Raw genomic sequence first — 23,765 nt, 5'->3', positions numbered from 1 at the left:
TGAAAATATTTTACTTTGTATTTGCAGCCTATCTTAACTGGTTTGTTTTCTTTGTTTGTTTGTGCCATTATTCTTAGAGTAGCATAGAAAATATGCAAGACTGGCATTATGCAGAGTAGACTTTTACTTCCAAATGCTCAGGTTTGAGAATCTCTTTGACCCAACTCTATAACTGCCACAGGGAATACCTTCAGGGCCAAAAAGGAGAGAGAGGCGAGCCCCACAAAATACAGCCCAGCCTTTAGCTTTCCTTTGGTTTGCAGTCCCCACCTCCTCTTCTTTCCAAGACCATGCATGTTATGCTAAGTTCTAACCCGAGTGGAATGGTGAAGACACCATCTACTTTCTCACGACAAAATAATTTTTTTAAATTTCATTCAGCTTATTGACCACGTGCACAGAAAGCAGGACTACCCGTATCCTGAACAGCCACTTTTCCAAGTCAAGTATAATGTATGCCTATATGTCATCACCTCCAGAAATAATTTAGATAAAGGAATGAATTAGCATATATTCTCTATATGTGGCTACAAGAGCTTGGCAGAAAGGCATGCCAAAACTAAGCTCCTCTGGAGACATCACTGGAGATAAAATGTTTAAAATGTATTTCTTCCCTTGACCCATGCCAAAAGCAAAGAATATTTCTTGCACTTACTGCTCCTTTGGCTAAAGACACCTGGAATTTCGAGGCTTCCCGGTACGGAGTCAGTGGCTGATACCATCTCGCAAAATGGACACTAATATTCATGATGCTGAAGGAATATTCTTCCTCTGGCTCTAGCAAGGTCAGCGTTTGGTGATATTTTGAAGCATGAAAATTGATATCCCAAATATACTTTTAGATACACAAGTGTGAAAGCTGTTATTAACCATATAAATGCCTATTTTTTAAAAACCTTTTAAATAGTAGGTGCTGTAGCCTAATTCTGTGATCTGTGGGTAACTGCATCTATTTATTAGTTTCAGCTCTCCCGGCTTTTGTGTCTCTTTACCAAGGTATACTATAAGATTAAAATAGGAGCAACTAAAGCTTTCTCATACGTTGCTCATTATTTCACATCCCCCTCTACATGTTCACTTATATCTGTAAACTAAGAGAGCTCCTCCTATTTCACAATATTCCCAAATGAAAATATTGCAATTCTTTTATTGCTCTTTTCTAGACCCTTTCCTAGAGCCTTTGAATTTCTATCGTATCTGCTTTTGCTCACTTCGTGTCAGAAACAGAAATTATGACAGATTACAATATTCCAATAATTCACAAAACAACATACCTTTACTAGAACTACCTGCTTTAATTTTTCATGCTTTTGCCCAGAAGTGCACACTGAGCAAGCCGCAGTGAGTCAAAATTTCCTTCCTGACTATCTGTGGTTAACTGGAACATGAAAACTGTGTCGCATCATTTTTCATTACTTCTTAAGGTGGACTAACCATATTTCTTCTACGCCTATTTTATACTGTTTCAGGTTATACAATCATCTAGCTTTATTAGATAACAAATAATGAGTTCTGTGAATGGTGCATCTGTGCTCTCCAGACATCCTTTCTAAATAGTTAACTTAAGTCCTAGGCAAATCCTTTTCACATCCTGCTATTGATGTTATCTTATTCTGAAAGAAGAGCATTTGGAAGCTCTTCCCCTCCTTGCAGCTTTCAACCAGATTACTTGCCATTTGAAAAAGCTGTATAGGCGTATCTCGAAAATTGCAAAATAGAGTTGACTCTGCAGTAGAAAACAAATAAAAATAGAGTTTTTGCATGTAAGGATCCTCATATCCGGTAGTATCTAATGTTGCTGTTATTAGCATCTATTTATACTATTTTGAAGACCTTCTGTCGCCTTCCCAGGGGTCTACAAAGCTTCAGATCCTCTAAATCTTTCACTTAAGACATTGTGCTGGCATATGAAAAGCCATGAATCACATTTCTAGCCAATATCACTAGGAAACTAGAAGCGTACCTCTCATTTCTTGATATTTGTGTACTGCAAACACATATAAAATAGATTTTGAACATAAGTAAGAATTTCTTCAGCCATTTAACTAGTCTTCTCTCAACAGGGAATTTTCTAGTCTGCCAGCTACATGAACATAAGAGCACTCACATGTGAATAAAAACCACAAAATACAGAAAATGAAACATTCCTAACACCCCAGAAGTAATGTTATCTGAAACTATGATTGCATACAAAAGTGCATCTTCTACCCACTATTGAAAAAAAAGGTCAAAAAAAAAATCACATTTGTTTTAGTTGTTGATGGATCTGTAATTATCTGAAGATTATTTTTTTCCCACTCAGGAAGACAAAAGGCAAGGAACACATCGTCTTGAAGAGTTCACAGCTGTTACACATGACAAATCTACAAGCAGACAAATAACCACTGTTATATTCACAAATTACTTTTAAAATATTCCTAACTTTGTGTCCATTATAAATTGCAGCAGGTGTGATATAACAGAGGAGATCTCAAGTGTGGAGTTTGCCACTTAACCACCTTATTTAGTCCAAGAAACTCCAAAGGATTATTCAGAGCATTTAAGCAGAGTGTCTAATTTTCTCTATTGAGGGAAGTTAGGATTTTAACTTTAGGTATCTAGTTTAGCTCGTTGTACTAGACTTTGTGAATAATTGTCTATTATGTACACTAGGTTGTAAAACTCAATTAATTGGAAACAATCTTCAAGAAGATCAGATGAATGATCATGAAATCTCACCTGTATTTTGTGCAGGTAGAGTTTTGATGTGAAGGATCTGGTGGATTAAGTGTGATTCTTGGCGAGACCTGAGCTGATAGCAAAAATCCCGAAGCTAGGATAATGAGTGCTACAGCAGTACCTAAAAATACAGATAAAGAACAATGTGATACTTTTCTCCAGAGTACATGAAATAATTCTCTATTGAACTGAATTATGCTTGGGAAAGGAAGGCATCGCATTACTATGCATACAGCATTTGCTAGGGAGTTGTGATGAGAACCTAAGAAAAATACCCTTTGCTACATCTGCATCTTGAATTAGGTTAGATGTTAAAGTCAAGTGCATCAGGTTTAATGTCCAGATATTAAATTAATAGCTTGAGATTTTTTTTTTTAATATGCAGAAGTGAAGACTGCATGAATGAACAGATATATTTTTTTTGATGTTGAAAATAATGCTGTAAAGGTAAAATTTAATAGTGACTTTGAAATCACCACACTTCTTCCCACTCCCACACCCAGACTTGCAGGCTTTCCTGTAAAACAGAAAATAGCATCAGCTTTTTCATTGACTCCACTTCCCTTTGTGAAATGAGAGAAATTTGACTTTTCATAAAAACACCACCAACAAGCCCAACGGCAATTTCTGATCTCGTTTCAAAGAGCACACATAACATCTGCTAGGAAAAAGGCCTCTTCCATCTATTTGCTCCCATCCTCCCCAACAAATTCCTTGTGCATGAGCTGGGCGAAATGATGAGAGGGAAGATGGCAAAAAAGGTTCATACTGTGTGGAACAGGCCATTACTAGAACATAACCCATAGTTTTCCTACCTTATTTGTCACACACACACACAATATGCTGTATCATTTTAATGAAAATTGATATACTTCACTACTCATGATACTACTGCAACTATCCCAAACTCAGACTTACAAAACCTTTACATCTTGCTACTCGACAAAGCATCGAGTTCTATGTTGTATAAAATACCCTGTATACCTATTTGTATACTCAATATTTATGTGGCGTGTCTTATTTGAGAGGTCACATATAACATGGACAGCCTGATCTAGAAATACAAAACTAGTGATAACAGTATTCGTGAGTTAGTTACTAATGATCTAATAACATTATCCTTACCATACAAAAACAGACTCACAAATCACTGAAGCACATCCCAGTCGGAAGGCAGCATACATATAGAAGTGCGCAGTGATATAGCTTAATGGTTGACGGCAGGTGAAGGATACTGTATTCAATTCCAAATACTCATCATCATCCCTTTGCTCTGTATGTTAGAAGCATGTAAGTAATTTTCTGCATCTGTGCAAACCTTTAGAAATGCCACTACATTAAAAACCTTAACATGTCACTGGCAATCTTTAAGAAATTAGACATTATCTGCTTTTTATTTTGGAGTTTGGGTTTTTTTGGTGGGTGGAGGGCATAGGGGATGTTTTGGCAGTTTCGGGGGTGGGTTTGATGGTGTTTTTAAAGAGAAAAGCAAGAGTTTCCTAGCAGGCAAACCCACCAAGTATGTGAAAAACTTTTTTGAGATATAAATAATATCTTAAGTACCAAGATCTGTGTAATAAAATTATTCATGAATGTGCCTGTGCAGCAGCCATGGCTAATAGGCATGAATATGCATGAACTGGAGATGACTGGACCACACGTTTACCCGAACTGAGGCAACTAAGACCTTAAACTCAATCACAAACTATATGTGGAGAAAGCACCTATCCACCATAAAATGTGCTTTCAGTTTGTTCTATACTTGGCTTTGTACTGCTATGGCTAGTAGGTACGCTAACAATCCCAGTTTTCTGGGCAGGCGGGATATTGCACTAGATTTACTGTACTTTCGAAATGCCATAAACCAGGCAGCAAATATCTTTAGACAGGGCTTAAAATCTTTTTTATATTCAGTCTAAATATGCTTTGTCTGTCTTTTAAGTTAACCAAATACACTAACACACACTTCCAGTACCTCTGCTAATGTCTTATTTCTTTGGAAAAGTACGGAATATGTAAACTTGGTGAATGAAGTTGATTACATATTTTCATTCTGTGGAAAGTTTGTCTAGGATGAACAAAAACATACAATTACAGTACATCATTAGCTGAGATTAAAAAAAAAAAAAAAAAAAAGGAAATATCCTGAAGATATTTTAGATGCTCTCTGTTACAAAAAGAGATACAAATCGTCCAATGCCCAAATACCACCATGCTTTCAATTGACAATTTCTGAAGGGGAAAAAGGAAAACACAAATGAAATGGATATCGCACTTGTCAGAATTCCTTCATGTTTCCCAATTAACAGCTTTAAAGAAAGAAATTAACTGAAGAAAAGAGCAAAAGAAAGATAAAGAAATGATGCCAAGATAGAAAATGAATGGGAAACTAAGAGGAATCAGTAACTGTAGTAAAGAGAACTGAAAAGGTGTGATTTTTTTTTTTTTTGGCAGATGCAGTTTACTGTAATTTTCCTAAGGCTTCTGGATCTATCCGAAAGACTAATTTTTTCAAAAGTTGCTAATATTTTGAAAATAATAGAGATACATTAAATTAAATGTAAAATAGCTCTTTCCCAAATGTTTTCGGAAAGCAGGAAAAGCTGCATGAGTTTACAAAATTATATTACAGTATGTTGGCTATTAATCAAAATATTAACATTACTATATCTCTACTGATTATTCTTGTAGGTTATCACCTAACAAACATCAAATCAATTAACCTTTACCAAAAAAAACCCCACACCCTTGCAGCAGCAGGCAAAGGTAGTAGTTTTGTCCTCATTCTATGTAATGGGAGACTGAGGCATACCTGGCTTCTCAAAAGACCAGAGAAGCAGACAGTAGTAACTCAGTGTGAAAGTCAATGTCCTTAGAAATGCAAACCAAAGTAGAGCAGTAAAATATGTTTACCCCACGAGAAAAATCATCATGGAAAACAAATCCATCAGCAGATTTAGTAATTATCATTTTATTAAACAGCCCACTTGCTAAGGAAAACACATCATATCCACCGCTACCTCAAACAAAGTGTCAAACACCACATAAAAAAATTCTAAATAGTACAGAGAGATGACATACGATTTCATTACTGTCATTATTTGTATCTTCCTTACGGAGGGACTGTATGATAAAGAACACAGCAAGCAATGCAGCATGGATCAAGTGATGCTGCAGACTGGCAACTGACCACAGAAGGACCAAGAATATTTTTACCAAATAATTACTTTGTGTCCAAACATCATAAACAAATAACTCTTAACTGTATTATTCTCCTTCCTTAATTCTGTGTCTTACTTCTATATTCTTCTCTGTTCTATGACTAATATGCTTTGTAAGAGACATTTATATCTACCTTTCAAATATGACCTTCAAATATGTTAACCAGAGCCAAAAAGGAAAGAGTTCTGTGATTGTATGAAAAGTCCATGTGGGAATGACACCTATACAGCTGGGTCCAGATAAGCAACAACTCCTGAGGAGCTGCCCAGATGTATAAGGTATCAGGACCAAATATATAAACGTATAAATCCTCCATTCTAATACAGTATAAACGAGAGGCAGCACCCAAGAACCAGAAGTACCAGTGCAGTGTGAGGAGAGATCCACTTCACAGAAAGACAAGAAAACAGACAAGTACCATGGGGGAAAAAGGGGTATTGAGCATAGGAAATGATACAGGATGGGTCTTTCCCCTCTGAGAGACTTGGCGCTGGCTGGAGGAATAGAACTTATAGGGAGGATGTATTTTAACTGATCTGGAAGTAGACTGCGATAAAAGTAGCAATTTGAGAATTTCGTTCTTTTTTTTTTTAAGACGTGAAGAACGTGCCTTTCCAATCTCCTCTGTCGTAACTACATTTCTGAACTTGGATTGTGAAAAACACTTCAGGTTTCTCGACTCCAAATCAAAATGGTAACACTCCAAATACACATTTATTATAACTTGGAAATACCAAATTGCCTCCAAACTGCATGTTTTAATTTACAAATTTGGGTAACTGTGTATCAAACCAGCTGCAACACTGTGCCATCACTGTTCGGCCTACATCAATGCACTCAAATACTGTGAGTGTAGATCAACTCCCATCCCTTGGGAACTGCAGATGGCCAGCGACTTGGCAGGTGGTCCCCCACTCTGCTGTGTTGCATTAACTAGGAGTTTGGATCCCTGACAGCGACAACAGAACAAAATATGGAGACATTAAACCTTCCTAGCTAAACACTTGTGAACATTATTTTAAGAGGAGCAGGAACTGTTTCTCTCTTCCAAACCCTGTTCTTGGAAACGTCCGAACCTTTCAGACAGAGGCAGGTATCGGTCACAGATCACTTCAGAAGGAACAAGCACGTAACACGGGAGCAAGCAGGGACTTACTGGGTAAATGGCAGGACACGGTTCAGCATAGGCAAGACTGCTTGCTCTGCCTTTTCCTGCTTCCAAGAGACGGCTACGTGATGAGTTATGGTGTTTAAATATTTGGAAAAAATGTACAAATCCAGAATTCCGTCTTTCAGTATCTCATACAGGAGATGAATTAAAATCACATTAGTGTAGGTAAGGTATTTACTGTATTGTATTTGACATGCAAAGAACTGCATTCATTTTTAAAAAGTGCTGAAATGGCTATGTGATACGCTTTCTCCAGTAGTTCTTGATAAGATGTTCTGAATTCACATTAATGAGACAGAAATTACATATCACGTATACACACATGAGATTTAAAAACTAATCAGCTGTAAAGTTCCAAGCATTTGATTCCTTATAATGAAAAAAAGCATAAAAAGCTAAATGAAAACATTGTCAAACATGGCTTGAAGGAGAAACTGCGCCTGAAAAAACAGCAGGCTAAACCTCTATTTTTTAAATTAGCCTTGAGCTGCGGTACTATACTACTAGTCTTGAAAAGCTATATGATTTCAGGGAGAAGATGAGGTCAACACTGTTATTTTAAAGAGGACCACTGTGATAAAACTAGCACTTGAAATATTACTTTCATTTGATTAATAATTATGAGGAATATACAATACACTAATTAAGCACTCACCTGTTAAGCTACCAAGTGTAAGTTTCCGGCGACCCATTCTTTCAACAAGCCAGACTCCCACGAGAGTAAAAATGAAGTTTATAAATGCTGTCAGTGCAGCCAGCCAGATTGCAAGCCTGTCGTCTTCAACTCCTGACATCTGCAAAATGGTAGCACTGTAGTACCTGCGAGCGGAGGGAGACACAAATACGAACACTGTTGATTTCAATTTGGCTTGCGTTATAGTTTCTGATTTTAAATCGAAAAAGGTCTTAACAAATATCAACTATGATCTCCTGCATAACACAGCTGCAGACTGATACCCCATTACCCTGGAAATCAGGCATAACTTGCACTTGACTAAAGTTTTGCCTGGAAGACATCAAGAGACGAATTGCCTTTCCCTTGGCTGTTTATATTTTCAATGGTCAATCACATTCTGCTAGAAATGGGGTTTGCATTTTTAATTTAAATAAATCCAGCTTTCAAATCTAGCTGTTGCTTTGTGCTCTATCTTTTTTTCTGCCAAAACATGCAGGATTTTAGCACTCTCTGTACTGTCTAGGGAAAGATAGCTCAAAAATCAAATATGTTTTCACTCCCTCTAAAGGTCATACAGAACTAATCTATGGCATCCAACATGTTGCAGGCGACACTTGCAACCTCTTGGTTTTAGGTTTTGCAGTTTTATTTCACTGCCACCGAAGCGCCCGAAACCTTCTCTATTGTATTACTTTTGTGTGAACCAGACTACGATTGCTTTGAAATGCCTTAGCGCCACATTGCAGGGATGTGAATCTACCCCAACAGGAGCATTTGGCAGAAGTTTCCACTTCTCTCTAAAACGAATCAACCATTCCACACAAACAGTAACTCATAAATAAATCAACTGAACAAAATGAAAAGGGAAAGAAAAGGAAGCCTTCTACCATTTTCCACAGCGATCAAATGAACGCAGATATTGTGCCTATGTTCTCAGGGAGAGCTAAATAAACCTTCAGGAAAACACGAGTAGTTTTGTTCACGCTGCAGAAGCATTTTTCATCTTGTTCTATTAATTTGTGCTGACTGAAATACTGAATATTCAAGCCCTCAAATACCTAGCAGCCTATAGGCTTTCACACAGTAATAACCATCAAAAATGTCAAAGATCACTTTTTTTTTTCCCCTCTGGTCAAAATGAAGCTTGCTTTAAATGTCCCCTTTGTGCCTGAATGCCCAGATGTGTTATCCTCAGAAATTTTAGTGGTCCACATTTTTCTAAGCATAAAATACTTTTTATTTCAAATCAGTAATCCATGATGCACAATATGCCCAACTGACTACTTGCAAAAGTGCTTGAGCCATTTCAGACACTACCAGCCATAAATGATTGCGCCTATGGCTGGATGGTACTGCCTTGCCGGTTGGCTAAGACAAGGTATTTAGATCCTCCCAGCTCCCTTCCTCAGCTCCTCTTCCCCACCAGTACAGCCATTTGAGGCCATGCCTACACAACCAACTCGTGGTGTTGCAGGAGAGGACCTCCAGAGTGAAACTGTTGGTACTGAGGACCCCGTATCTACATACACATGGGTTTTGAGCCTGGCTCCGTGGTCTGCCTGCCCGTTAGCAACTGCAATGCCTCATCCGGGCTCATTTCGTCTGAAAGAGCTGCACACTCTGAGATGCCGGCAAGGGCGTAAATCTTGAAGAGATGAAGATTCATGAAGGATAGACATCATCTAAATTAAAACACTAATGTTAATGCGTCCTCACTTCTTAAGGCCCTCTAAATTAAATTGCTAACTGCCTGTCAAAACTTACATCGTACTGCACTGTTCTAGTCACCAAAATCATCCAAACAGTCTCTGATCTCCCAATACGCTTTTCTTCTTCTTCAGGGTAGGAAAACAACAATAAATGTCAAGTCTTGGCCCACTGACACCTACGATGAAACTCCTATTTACTTCCACCAGGCAAGGCTTCAGGAAGCCACATTTAACTCCACACATCTAAATCTTCTCAAAATCCAGTCCTACCGGGAAGTCAGAAATTGCCAGTTGTCAGCAGCAATGTATAGCGTACTGATACTACACAGTTAAAAAAGCAAAGAATAAAGAATCACATAAAAGCACATAGATGTCTACTGCCTGATATATACAAACAGGCACCTTCTGCCCCTGACATGCCTTCTGGCTGCTTATTGCACTCGCTGGTTATATATTTTCAACTAGAAGCTTACTGTTTATCCATAAATAAGCAACATATTTCACTTGTATGGAAAACGAACCAGGGAAATTTAGGTTCTGCAAATCCAAATGCCAAGCTACCAAAGCCTGGGTGCTGGGCAATGACGTTCATGTTTATTATGGCACAGCAATCCAATTTCAAAAATTTAAAAGCATACTTGCATAGATTATGATAACTACTAAATATATTTGCTTATGTTTACCTGTTTTAGTGTGTCCATTTTTTATACCAACCTGTGCAGCCCTAACTGCCTATTAATGTAACAAGATGACAGGTCTTTTTAATTTCTTCCTGACAAGGAAAAAAAACTATGTGGCAGAAAAAGGTCAAGTTGTGATATTATATAGCCACAGTGAATACTGCAGCTCCTGCAGGGAATGTAATTTCAGTGACAAAGTTGTGCAGTCCTAGCTTATTTTCTAAAGCGTAAAGAAAATTACAAAAGCACATGTGTATCCTTGGAATTAAGCAAGTACTGTATCTTAGAAAGCAAATAAATACAGACAATTACAAAGCCACACAAAGTAACTGAGTCGGATATATATAGAAAGATTTTAATATTGATGATTTCTGAGGATGTCAAAATTATGAAGTTGTTCTATCAAGAGTTGCTGTACATTAAAAAAACAAACAAACAAGCAAGCAAGCAACCTGAAACATTTCCACAGTCAAGAATCCTCCGACTAATCCTTTGACTATATACTGAAAATGCACAGTATTGGAGGAAATGAAGCACCCCTAAACACTTTTCTCCCTCTTCTCCTTTAAAAAGTCAGTATTTTTTTAAAGCAATGACATCCAATGTTTAAAGAAAAGGAGACTTTCCCCCCTTCAAGCAGGTCTTACAGACAATTCCAGATGCATCAGGGTTCCCAGGTTAGCTCATTCAGCAGCAGAGAAGCAGCCCACCATGCCAGGCTTTGTAGCTCTCAATCAAAAAAAAAAATGACTGTCGATAAGCTGCCATCACAGCTTTGATTGCCCTCATCCTTCACAAGGGGCTGCTCCAGCCCATCTGTTATATCAAGTCTACTCCAACAAAGTTTCTGTCTAAGGATGTCAGCTTTTTTTTTGGACAGAATTTGTCATTCCTGTAAAATTAATGAATAAATCTAAGTAACTCAGAAGTACCTTTCAACATCTTAATAACATTTACATTTTTGCTTTTAAGAAAACAAAAATAAGAGTACTCTGGCACTGCTTTGCAAGGTTTTGTTAACATTTTCTAGCACAATACTTTGGAAATCACTGTCCAACTACTCAGTCCAAGAAAATCAGTCCCTAGAGATAATGAAACCCTCCATTTTTTTTTCTCAACTCAACTGAAATAACACAAAGTGAAATGGCAAGTAGTGCAATAGCCAAGAAGCAAATGATTAAATATTGAAGAAAAAACGAAATGATGGCAATTTCAACAGATTTACATGCTCTTTTTCTGCAGCTGTGCACGAACAAAGATCCTCTCCTTCTGCTCTATAGGTTTATGTTACAATTATTGGACTAAGACAGAAAAAGTATTCATAACAAAACATGCTTCACATTCACAAAATTGTGTTTCATTTACACCTTCAACCTGTTTCTCTGCTCCTTTAGGAATTACTAAAGCTTATTCCCATCATGTTTGAAGATTTCCAGCATGGGAACTACATGAGATGTGTCCAGGCTGGGCCAGGCGTGCAGCGTTACCCGGACAAGTACTGAGGTACAACCTCCTCCTGCTGATAGCCACGACTAGAGTGACTTGTGCTGCCAAGCGTAAGACAAAGCTAGTTATTTTTAAAACAGCAATGTATTACAGCCTATATAAACATGGAATATAGAGTCTTGTCCACCAGCTGACTTTTGAAGTGGCGGAAGGTTCAGGTGAGAAGCAGCAGGTTTTCAGGTACACACTTGCAGGCTGGCCATGGTGCCATCTATCAAGCCAGGCAGCTGCATTAGTATGAGCCTATGTCAATGCCAACTGGGAAGCTGGACCACTTAGACAGACACCATCTTGTAAAAAAATCTGAGGGACTAATGCTAATTCAAATTTCACATTGATTCAAACAAAAGTGTCCCACTCAACTTACAAGTCTTCAAATTTGTTTCACGTTTCCCTCCTGTTGCAAACTATCCCACATCCCTATAAATACAGTTACAACATTCTCCAAGATAGCTTGTTCTGACACACGCTTTGAATATATACATTATGACAACAATGAGGAAAACAGGTTAAGCCATCCTTCACATTTCACCTTTGGGTGATAAAAGATAACGGTGGTTTTACATCTTGCTAACCTGAACAGCAACAGCCCAACAAATGGCATTTCCATGGTGTGGAATACAGAACCTCCGCAGCAATAACAACGGTTGGTGGTGGCTGGCTTAGCTTGCCACATCCCACTCGTTGCAGGAGGAGGGGTTGGGGAAAGACCCCATGCTCCTACATAGAGGTCCTGAATCATTCCACTTACTCAGAGGCCTGATGTGAATCTGCACATGATATATTTTTGCTGAGAACTGAAAATGAATTTGTATAACAGTACTATTGTTATTAAATGTTTTTAATCCTGCAGGCGAACACACCTTCCTCCTTAGTCTTTTGTTTGCAGCTTGAACACAACAATCTTACCGTGTCTGGCACTTCTGAAGATTCAGAGGTGCTGAAGAAACAAGAAGCACAAGTGAGGAAACTGCCATTAGTAATACCACTGCTAGAAAGAGGCCAGGCACATCGAGTAACTGCAGTTTACTGAAAGATGGACTATATGGGCTTGAGAACACCTTCTAGAGCAAAGCAGGCTTGTAGAGAGAGCAAGCTTGCATCTGCCTATCCCACCCATGTACACCTATGTTATGAAAAGGATTTAATCAAGAAAGTTTAAGTTGACACTTTCATCACTAAGGTGCCTGCAGAATTACCATGGCTTCACCAATATGTTCAACTGTGGGAACTCATCTGTGCAGATGAACTCACAGAAACAGCAGGAGAAAGCAAGAGCAGCATATGGGAAATTAGACGCCAAAGTACTGGAAATGAAAACAAGGTAGGAAGAAGTTGATATATGGAAGGGGCCAGGTGTGGAGGCTCTCCGACAGGGCCCTGCTAAGCACCATATGAAGCCTGAGGAAGGGAAACAGGCACATTGGCAAGGTTCTGTAGAAGCAGGAAAGTAAAAATATCCCTTGGTTAGACTTGCTTGAAATAAGGATTGCAGAGCAATATAGCAGCATTAGATGACATAATTGGAGTGCTGGATAATGTGGTTCAACTTCCCAGCTTCATGTTCTGCACACCACAGTGATACGGGAGATGCAGCAGTTTCCACTTGCAGAGGTTCAATTCAGAGCAACCATGGACACCAGTTTGGAGACCTGGGCAGTTACTGAAACTCTGCTGCTTTCCTGCTACATCTCTAATCATGTCTGCCTAATCTCTTACCTTGCTTTTTAAACCCCTTGCTTGAGCAGGTGGATTGGACCAGATGACCTCTAGAGGTCCCTTCCAACCTCAACCAGTCTGTGATTCTGTGAAACACAAATTTGATTGCCTCCTTTCTGAACTCCTATAATATAAATTAGTAATATTAATATCAACAGTAACACTGTTATTATGAAATATCTGAGCACAGATCTATTTTTCAATGGGAATTGCCTTTGCCAGACAGAACTTTGTTGATGCTGAATCTCCATTAGCTATGGATAATGAAAATGGAAAGTCACAGCAAGGATAAGATCTAACCTTATCTTTGACATTAGACTTATAATAAAGTTGATCACAAAAGCTGTAAAAATCCATTTCATCACTATGATTCGGCATCAGTCCCAGGACTATTACATTAGTCAGTTTACAGCCTTTAGATTCCTTAAAAAATTAAAACTTTAAAACATCAACTGTTAAGTTGAAAAAGGGAGTATCGATCAACCTCAACCACCCTCGGAAAGCCCATATAGTGACAGATGGGGCAAACCTGTGCAGCCAAACTAGTTCTATCAAGTCTTGTATGATCCCCTCACAATCTCTGCTCTCCTCTGATCCAAATTGACTGTAAACTTTTTAGTCATCTTTTCACTTCTGAAAATTACGCAGACAGCCTCTTGCTTTCCCCTTTAGCATGTATACCATCTTCTTTCAATTCGTATTTTGAAAAGGTACCTCGTGACCTATACTTGTGCCCTACTGCAGACTGGCAGCACCCAAACCAACACGATTAGCTTGTCTCAAGGTTCTGCTCTGCACAGCACTGTTTCAGTGCCAGTCCCTCCTGTAGAACACTCCACTGTTCTCTAAAACAGTAACAGTTGTTAGGTTTCAAAAATATTAGTAAACCCGGGTTCACCTTATGCATTTAAAAATCACAGAGAATGTGAACAATGATACTTACACAAGAAAATATTGTATATTTAAACATATATTACTCCGTGTGCCATTATATACACACACAAACTTTGTGGCTAATACCATTCTGTTAAATGCAATGCATCTTGTTTAACTTCACGTGATGAATCGCTTCAGCAGGGCAACAGGGCCATTTGGCATGTCTGCTGTTGTCTTCCAAAAGATACTTAACAATAAATGTAATCAGTTATAAGATGCTGCTGTTTGTGCATGCCAGCGGCATCTCTCGTGGCACAGATGAGACGTGCCTGCATGACAATGTACAAACAAAAAGTCTGCTATCATCTACCCACAGGACGCCAGTAAGACCCATCCAGCTCATTAGCTCCAAAAGCAATCGGACTTCAGCTATACAACAAGACTACTGGATACATGTACCTTTATTTTCAGGTTAGGAAGGCAAAATATCTAAGGACTAGATCCTGAAATCTTACTGAAGCAGCCTCTGCTGCTTTACAGGACTCCAATTTAAGACCAACAGTGAATATTCTTTCCCATACTTCCACTTTTGAAGTCCTAAAGAGCTCTCTGAGGAAAAGGTTGCTGTATCATCTCAAAGTCTACGCTGGATTTTTCAAAAAGAGTGCCTGGGAGACAACCCGGGGGAGTGCCACTGTATGCTTACCTACTGTAATTATACCTTTAAATTCCCCATTTAGCAGAAATGATGTATTGTGTTGTAAATGCTTTCAGCATAGAGTGAAATGACTTGTGAATGTCATTTGTTACAATCAGTATATTTTGATAATAAAACCCCTCAGCATTTGGTACTGTTTGACAGATAATTCTTTACACCCAGTATGTTCTCCGATTAACCACACGTTATCCACGTGCAAGGCACATGAGAAGGTTTTCAGGATTACCATTTAATTATGTTAAGAAAACACTGGATTTTTTTTAGTGTCCAAAGAGACTAAATTCTTTACCTATTAAGCAAAGTAAGTGTTCCAGTGTTTGACAGGGATTAAAAATACCTTTAGAGGCTTAAGATCACCAAGATACACAAAGGAATTCACTTCTCACACAGCTATTGGGTCATCTGAAAATACTGTTGCAGTATCTGCTGTGAGATTGGAGAAAAAGTCCTTTTCATTTTTTTTTTCTTTTGCTTATTCGCTCTGCAGCGGATAGATCTCTGCACACAGCCAGAGTACTTTTCATGCTCAGTCATTTCACCCATTTGTGTGGGTCCTTCACAGGTCCCACCTGAAACTACGGGGGAGGGAAATTGTTTTCTTCTTCATAACAGAAAAATAGTAAAATATAAGGAGGATTTAGAACGATTATTTAGAAGGAAAAAAAAAAAAAGGCAGAAAAATAATACCAAACCCCCACATAAGTCTGTAACAGGCAAAGTGCTCTATAGATTCAAGGACAGAACCCTGTAGTTAAATCCATTGAAGAAGTAGGCTGAATTTAACTGGAGAGTTAAACCAAAGAGTAACAGGCAGAGCTGGAAATTAAATGAAAGCACTGGGAGGAACAAAGTCTTGACCCCCCTCCTCTTCCCAAAACAGAGATGCAGTTTCCAGGACAGAACAAATAGACTGGGCTCTGTAACACCCATAAGCTTAGCATTGCAACAAAAAGGAAAACAATGCCAACTTTTTCACCTTGGCCTCACTGTCTGCACTCAATATATAAGCGTCTAACTCTTCAACTGAACCTTTATGAAAGAGAACCACCACCGTCATCCCTATTTTATAAACGGAGACCACTGAGGCTTTTGGGAAGAGGAGGAAGACGGATGACTATTTGCAGTTATCCACCAGTACTACCTGCAGCAGAATAATGACACTCCAGAGTCTCACTGCAGATAAGTGCTCTCTGCAAATTAATAAGAATAAAAGCAGGGAAAGAAAATCCCCCAACTATTTCACAAAAAATATCTCATTCAATTATTCATTTATTCTGACAACTTCAGTTTAATTTAAATTATGTTTAATATTCCAGAGTATTCTAATGCTGGAAAGCACTAATGCCTCCCATAAGCTGTCTGTGATCCCAAAAAACCAAATCAGTCCTCATCAAAATCAACAGACTTGCTAAATGTACATAGCATTAAAAAAAAAAAAATCAAATCAAGCTAGCCCCTTTGTTTAAGCCAAGCCCAGTGGCAAACAAAGGGACTATATACACTATAGTCTTGCTATAAGAGCCAGGAGTTAGCAAGCTGGGAGTAATGGGATCTTGAAAGGTAGTGAAAAAAAATGAAACAGGCTTTCTTTTGAACCTAGTTCATGGGTGCTTTCTCAAGAAAGAGCAAGCTTCTGTGCTAAACAGGTATTTATCTTTTGGGAAAAAAGGTACTACTTCTAATTTTTGCTTATGAATAATAAAAAGATAACCACAATTTAACCCCAACTTTTCATCCATGGTTTAGTATCTGAATGGAATCACGCTAAATGTCCAAAACTTCCCTTCCAGGCAGGCAGAAGGAAAATCGTATGTTAATAAATGCACTATAAAGTGTTTAATAAAGAAGTAATTTCACTGTGGATCTGGTCTTACAGTCATTTCTCAGTTAAGAAAAAAAGAGGATTTTTTCATGCATGGCAAGACAAAGTGTTATTCAGTTTGCAAAGTGCTTCTTTTCAGATAGCACATCTTCAAAATATTGTACCTCTAGTTCTTCTATTCACCCCAGCAGGGTCAGATTCCCCACATACACTCTGTGGAGCTTTATATAGGCCAGCTCTTAGTAACCCTGTTGGTGGAGCCTCCTGAAGAAACCATTTCACATTTTATTAGACAGCACCGAAATAACTGCCTAAAGGTACCACACTGTCACCTGCCACTGGAGTATCTGAGCTTTGTTTACATTTTTCCTAATTACAAACATATGACAAATACATATTTAGAATGATAATTTCAATATATACCAATGGGAACTACATAAAAATGTCCATTTAAAAATAGCACTTTCCATGGCTGAGATACATGACTCAATCCTGAGAGCATTAGCCCCAGCGTTCCCCTTAGCAACAAATTCATTAATATACATACGTGTATCTTCTTGTAGAAGGACATAAGCATTGCACAACTACTTGGGAGAATGCAGCTAGTGCAGAGTGATCAATAGGACTAATAGCTCACAAATGGTATCTCTAACATTTTCTGCCAGTTCTTCAAAGACCACGGTAGTGTATACACCAGAGATGGTACTGCATCCACACAGTGAAGACAGGTAGCATGTACTTATAAGCTGTAGAATACACATTAAATAAATTAATCTTACAACCACAAAGCTGCAAAGCCCCAATTTGGCCTTTGATGGTGTAACAAAATACAACACAATCTTTACAAATCTTTACAGATGTGACCACATTACTGCTCATTTACTCTGCTACTGATGCCTGATTTCTGCTCACCTAGCCCCATGGTGGCCTGAGCCACCATGCTCGGACCAGCTCCTGCCCCTTTTCCTCCGTCCCAGAAGCTCTGTCAGGCTCATGCTCTCTTACCATCTTACTATTTCACTCCTTGCGCAGAGTAAATTATTTCTGATATCTCCTCATCTCTGAATGCTTCATCTTGCACTCCTGCTATTCACTCGACAACTTTTTGAAAACATAATTTAAAAAAAAAAAAACCAAAACCAAACAACACTCCAACCAAAAAAAACCCCAACCCCCTCCTTCACTCCTTGTATTTTCAAGTAAGGGGTATCTTATGAAAGGCTCAGCAGCTAAGCACAGGAGACTAGATTTCTAAAGAATAATACTTCCTTCCATGAAACCACACTTTATTCTTTTTTTTAAATGAGTAAGTTCACTTACAGACAACATACCATTATCAATCTAAAAGTTTACAGAGTTTTAAGTGTTCATATAAAACCAGAAACAAGATCTTTGTAAATCTCCCAAATCTGTAACTATCTTACTAAAAACTCTATACAGTACTTTATTTCCATACTGAAATCATACAAATGATCAAAATAATTTGTCTATGGCATATAAAAACTAGTTAATATTCCAGTGACACTATAAGTATTAATTCATATGCGAAACGTTATTAATATTCTATCCTTCTCAATTTTAATTGAAGATGTTGCATTAATAATGTTTATCTTGCACAGCTTAGCATTTTTAGAGCTCAACCCATGAAAATGATTGTAATGAATTCTTGCTAAAAACCCACAAAATTGGTCTAAAATAATGAAAAGGTCACTGTAGTATCTTCTGATCACCAAGAAAAACTTAACAGAGACATAATAAAGCCTTTGTGGCTATCAAGCCATATATTTATTTATTTATTTTAAGATACTGATTGACCTTCTAACACAGATTTCCTAAGAACTTTTAAATCCCAGTCTTGCCTCTTTTTTAGAAATCAATCATTAATTGCATCAAGCCTCCTTTCTTAGGTTGCTGAACTACACGCTAGTGTCAACTTTAAAACCGAGGAAGCCCGAAACTGCCCTTCAGCTTCCTTCCTACTTGGCCCAATGTCACAGTTATCAAAGCCAAGTGGCCAAAGACAACGCTGCTCTTAAGAGTGGAGCAGCTAGACAGCTCAAAACCAACAGAAAATCCTCTACTGTCTTAAAGGCTTTGGGTTTCTTTGGATCAGGTTTCAAATACTGGAACACAACATCCCTGTCCCTCCAGAAGAACCAGTGTCAGGCCAGACAATGGGCTGCATTTCTGGAAAGGCAAGAGGATGCACAAGGGAAAAAACTAATTTAACCAGAAGTTAGGCTACTGAGATGACTGACTGTCAAGGGATTCCAGCAACGAAAAGAAAACAGAAAAAGATACAACCAATAGCAGAATATATTGCTGGGGACATAGGGTTGGACAAAGGACAGCAGAAATGAGAAAGACAACAGTTAAGGACCCAGTGAGGAAAAACTCATCTGCAAGGTAAGCAAGGTTGACCAAGGCCCTGACACATGGTGCAGGATGGCGTCAAAGGCAGCACCCAAGCACACAGCAACGTGGCCAGTGCTGTGCCATAGAAGGCTCTAGCATTGCTATATCGTTAGGGAGGAGGTCTTAAAGCCACTGCGATGACCCTATGTCGTGGTTTAACCCCAGCCGGCAACTAAGCACCATGCAGCCACTCGCTCACTCCCCCACCAGTGGGGTGGGGGAGAGAATTGGAAGGGCAAAAGGGGAAAACTCGTGGGTTGAGATAAGAACAGTTTAATAACTAAAGTAAAATAAAAATAGAACAGTAGTGATAGTAATAATAACAATAAAAAACAAGTAATAATAGTACAATAGTAATACAAAGCAAGCGATACACTGAACAATTGCTCACCACCCGCCAACCAATGCCCAGCCCGCCCCCCAAGCAGCGATCGTTGCCCCCCTCCCGGCCAACTCCCTCCGCTCCTATACTGAGCATGACGTCATGTGGTATGGCATAGCCCCTTGGCCAGCCTGGGTCAGCTGTCCTAGCTGTGCCCCCTCCCATCTTCTTGTGCACCTGGCAGAGCATGGGAAGCTGAAAAGTCCTTGACCAGTGTGAGCTGCACTTAGCAACTACTTAGCACTACTTAGCAAGAACCAAAACATCAGTGTATCATCGACATTGTTCTTGACCCAAAACACAGCCCCATACAGGCTACCAAGAAGAAAACTAACTCTATCCCAGTTGAAACCAGGACACCCTAACACATACACCCAATGATGCTGGAATAAATGGTGGAAGCCTACCTTAAGAACATTGCAGTAAATATACATTTTCTTCTCATTCTGAATTAGTCTATTACAGCACCACCAAAAAAAAAAAAAAAAAAAATCTATTGGCACCAATCCCACAGTCATTCAGGGAAAACTCCATGATGAGCAATGAGGAATAACAGCATGCATATGTGCATATGAGTACACCACAGCTGCAGTCACTGCTGGGCACAATGCCCTTACTAGTAACAATTTTAACCATATGTCCTATGTAAGGAAAAAAAAAATAGTTCTGGGAAATAACTGGCACAAAAGTCTTCCCTGGGCTCAAATGCACAGATGCACCCATATTATCAGCAGTCATTTCAGGACTGTTTAAAAAACAAACCCAAAAGAGTAATTCTGGAGTGACACCATCTGAGCTCATTATTCATGGTGGCAGATGAGATCCTTTTTTGGAGTACTGGTTTTGGCAAAAATACTCTAAGTTGACAACCTCAACTGACCATTCCAAATCTGCATTCAGGAATCTACATTTTTAGATGTTTCTTGTACCAAATATCAAGAAATGGCAACTGTTCAGTATCTTTCAAATTCATGCCACTCACTTGTGGTGCTTTGAGATTTCTAAATCCAATCATCTCAGGTTTTAATATTCATACAATCAAATATCACCCTTGCAATATATTTCAGACATCCACTGCACATAGACTAGATCTCGACAGACTTGTATTTTCTCCTTCCTTAGAAAACAAAATTAATTGCACAGCAAACTTAAATGTGTGCAGTGTGAATATTAATTTGGCAGTGTCTGCTTCTATTACACGCAGTCTTTTCTGTTGTCTTTTGTCCCATCTGTTCCAGCCAAGAAAGGACAAAATCATGGCAGACCCAAAAAAGTCCTTAGAGCGGTATCACCAGTGTACATAGATTTTTTTCCTTTCATGTTCAGGATGGGTAAAACCATAGAAGTAATGTTAACATAGCATATAAATGACAATCAGAAAACTAAAGGGTTTGATTTCTCATGTTGGAATGATTAATCTACCTGAACGCAGCATCTAGCTGCTGCTTTTGAAATTTCCTCTTCACTTTCAACAGTAAAAATTGCCTCAACAGTTCTTTGCCTCTCACTTACTACAAGGTAATCTGCAAGCACCCCCAGTATGCGTTTCTGCTTTTCTGCCAATAAATAAACAAAGCATCAGTCGCAAGCTCTGATGCTCTAACCTGAGATTCTCAAGTTAGACCTCTTCCTACCCACATTGTTTCGCTCCATGCCCTGAATATGCCCTGTGGAGATGCTTTGCTTACAGCAGAGGTGAGAAGAACTGGATTCTAATTCCCAGTCCAAAAAGTTTAATACAAAAATGTAACACCATCAGCTGGAAAGACCCAGAACAAGCTTTTAGTACCAAATCTAGAGAATCACTTGCACAAGCTGAGCTCCTTTCAACAAGCGTGCCTCACCTGGTGTGCTGGGTGCCCAAGTCACCAAGCCCTACTGCACCTTAAAGCGACCCTTCCGACTTCTTTTGAGAAAGACCTGCCCTAGGTTAGACACCTCACTCTAGAAGGAGATTCACAGCTGAAAATGCAAGAGGAGGCAGGTATCGCCCCGCTCTAGAGGGAGGTATTTCTCCCATAGCCACGTCCTACAGCATGGCTTGCTGGTCCTCTGGTCAAGCCACTGACCTTTGCAAATCCCCTTCACAGACATCTCAGTCTACTCATGTTCTATATGAAGACCTCAGGAATTTTACCTGAGGAAACTGAATTTACTCATTCCTCCATGGATTTAGCTCTTAGCTTGTACTTTCTTAATTGCTACGTGGGTGCAACTATGTTTTGGCACTGCTGTGAAGTCGTGACTTCTGCGCCCGTTGCCATTCATAAACGCTAAGCAGAATGATCATTACTCTTTGGATGCAATGAGAAAATTAAAGCAGCTATGAAATAGACCCCTAGCAGAGAACTCCAATACGTTTCTAATGTACTGTGAAAAATAAAACTGTACTTAGAAAAGCACTGAATGGCTATTTTGGGAATGTATGTTTCAACATAGCCTGCACAATGAAAGCAAGGCAATGTGTTGTGAATGTGCTACCTATTTAAAAGGACAAACACATTCCTCTTTTCTTCAATACAAAATGTAACAATTAAGCACCATATCAAAATTATTAGAGCTATATAAAGCACTGTGAAGACTAATGTAATAGAGTTAATGGCTAATGTAATAAAGAGTTAGATTCTCTACAGTGCAGAATAGTAGCCTTTTAATCTATGAACCATATGCTAGGCAATAGATTTGTTTGATAATCTCTAGAGTGTGTAATACACTGTATACTTCTATTCGACAGGGAAATTTTGTTCTAACTTTATATAGACAACTTCAAAAATGTTCTTATATATGACTCAACCACACAGGAGAGAACTTACTGTTTATACCATGTATACAGTTCAGTATTAAGTGTGCATGCCACCGTATACCGCTATATGTTACCTATAATATTTACATATACTTTGAATTTAAAATTCAGTGAAGCTGCTAGAAAATACATCTAAAACAAAGTTTAAGATAAAGTTGCATGAAAATTCCTAACACAAAGTCAATAAATAGCTGAAAAGACTCTATGCCAGATATTTTTAAAACTACTTTTTGAAACTACATTTTAACTTCTCTCTGAAATAATCACTGTTACTTGTGAACACCTAGTAGGAGAAAGATACAGAATGGCCTTTGTGTTTAACTGCTTCAAACAAATACTTTCCATATCAGCTGTCTGTTTTCCTGTGTTGCCTCTGGGTAAAGATCACTTTCATGTTTATCATTTCCTTGTCGCAACTAATTAAGCTGCCAAGTTTTAAATCCCTGGCAGCTTATACTATTCAGACCAATTATTCTACATCCAAGGACAGCTTGACTACATACAATTTATGTTCTCTGTCCTTCATAGTTCATCATGTAAACTCAAGGCCAAGATCAAAAATCTAAATTTTAATCCCAGTTCTATGACTTTGTAACCTCGGAGATGTCACTTCACTCCTTATTTGTCCCTCCTCTGCAAAAACTTTTTAAATATCTTTTCCACACTTCTCATGAGAAGATTCATATGTGGATAATACTTGAAAACAACTGGAAAACAGAAAGGAAACAAAGGTAGGTGTTGATCAGTTCTCCTAATGCTCACCCAGAAGCACCGCATGGAGGCCTGTGTTATAGCTTAGGAACAGGCTGAACAGCACCGGTGATCTCGAAAAGGAGGAGGTGAAGAGTGAGGTTGTTTTTCAGGGCAATGCAAATGAAATCTGCATCTTTCTCTGAAGTTGTTAAGAACCTAAAACTGTCTTTTGCTACCTTTCAGACTCCAATAAGAGAGTACTGTTAAGATCATCTTCCACTCCATTACGAGGAGCCTCTTCTGCAAAGAATGACTGGAGAGACTGGCTCTGTTTTGAAGATGCAACCATCCTCAACAAAACTTCAGCACTGATGTGCTCAAGCGAGGAGTACTTGAAAAACGCTTCAAAAGGCTACTCTAGAAACATCGGCACTAAGCCCTGCACTTGGCAAACACTAATCACAAAGGCAAAGCGAAGAAAAACTAAGGCATTCTTTTTTATTAAAGAAATGGAGAGAAGACATGAGGAAGAATAATTACATTTCTTTAATTGTGTATTAATTCCACAATTTAATGAAAAATTAATCATAACCTCAATACAGAATCTATTTTATATCCGTGAACGTACTACCTTACTGGAAATCAATTTAGTGTA

At 38.6% G+C, this 23,765-nt stretch overlaps 1 protein-coding gene across 1 annotated transcript in view; it reads right to left on the bottom strand.

The window, feature by feature from the left end:
• Positions 1–23,765, bottom strand: part of SLC2A13 (solute carrier family 2 member 13) — a 165,702-nt gene that overhangs the window by 41,677 nt on the left and 100,260 nt on the right. Inside the window, exons 5-6 of the mRNA XM_087765967.1 lie at positions 7,767–7,930; positions 2,719–2,839 (exon numbers count right to left, since the gene is read on the bottom strand). Coding sequence (XP_087622093.1) covers positions 2,719–2,839; positions 7,767–7,930 — 285 coding nt within the window. The remainder of the gene's footprint in view (positions 1–2,718; positions 2,840–7,766; positions 7,931–23,765) is intronic.

Source organism: Nipponia nippon, unplaced genomic scaffold (assembly GCF_047370975.1).
Source record: "Nipponia nippon isolate SJK-2023a ecotype South Korea unplaced genomic scaffold, ASM4737097v1 scaffold_3, whole genome shotgun sequence".
In the NCBI taxonomy this organism is placed as follows: Eukaryota; Metazoa; Chordata; class Aves; order Pelecaniformes; family Threskiornithidae; genus Nipponia; species Nipponia nippon.
Note: the sequence above shows the minus strand (reverse complement) of the source record. Positions and strands in the feature narration are given on the sequence as shown.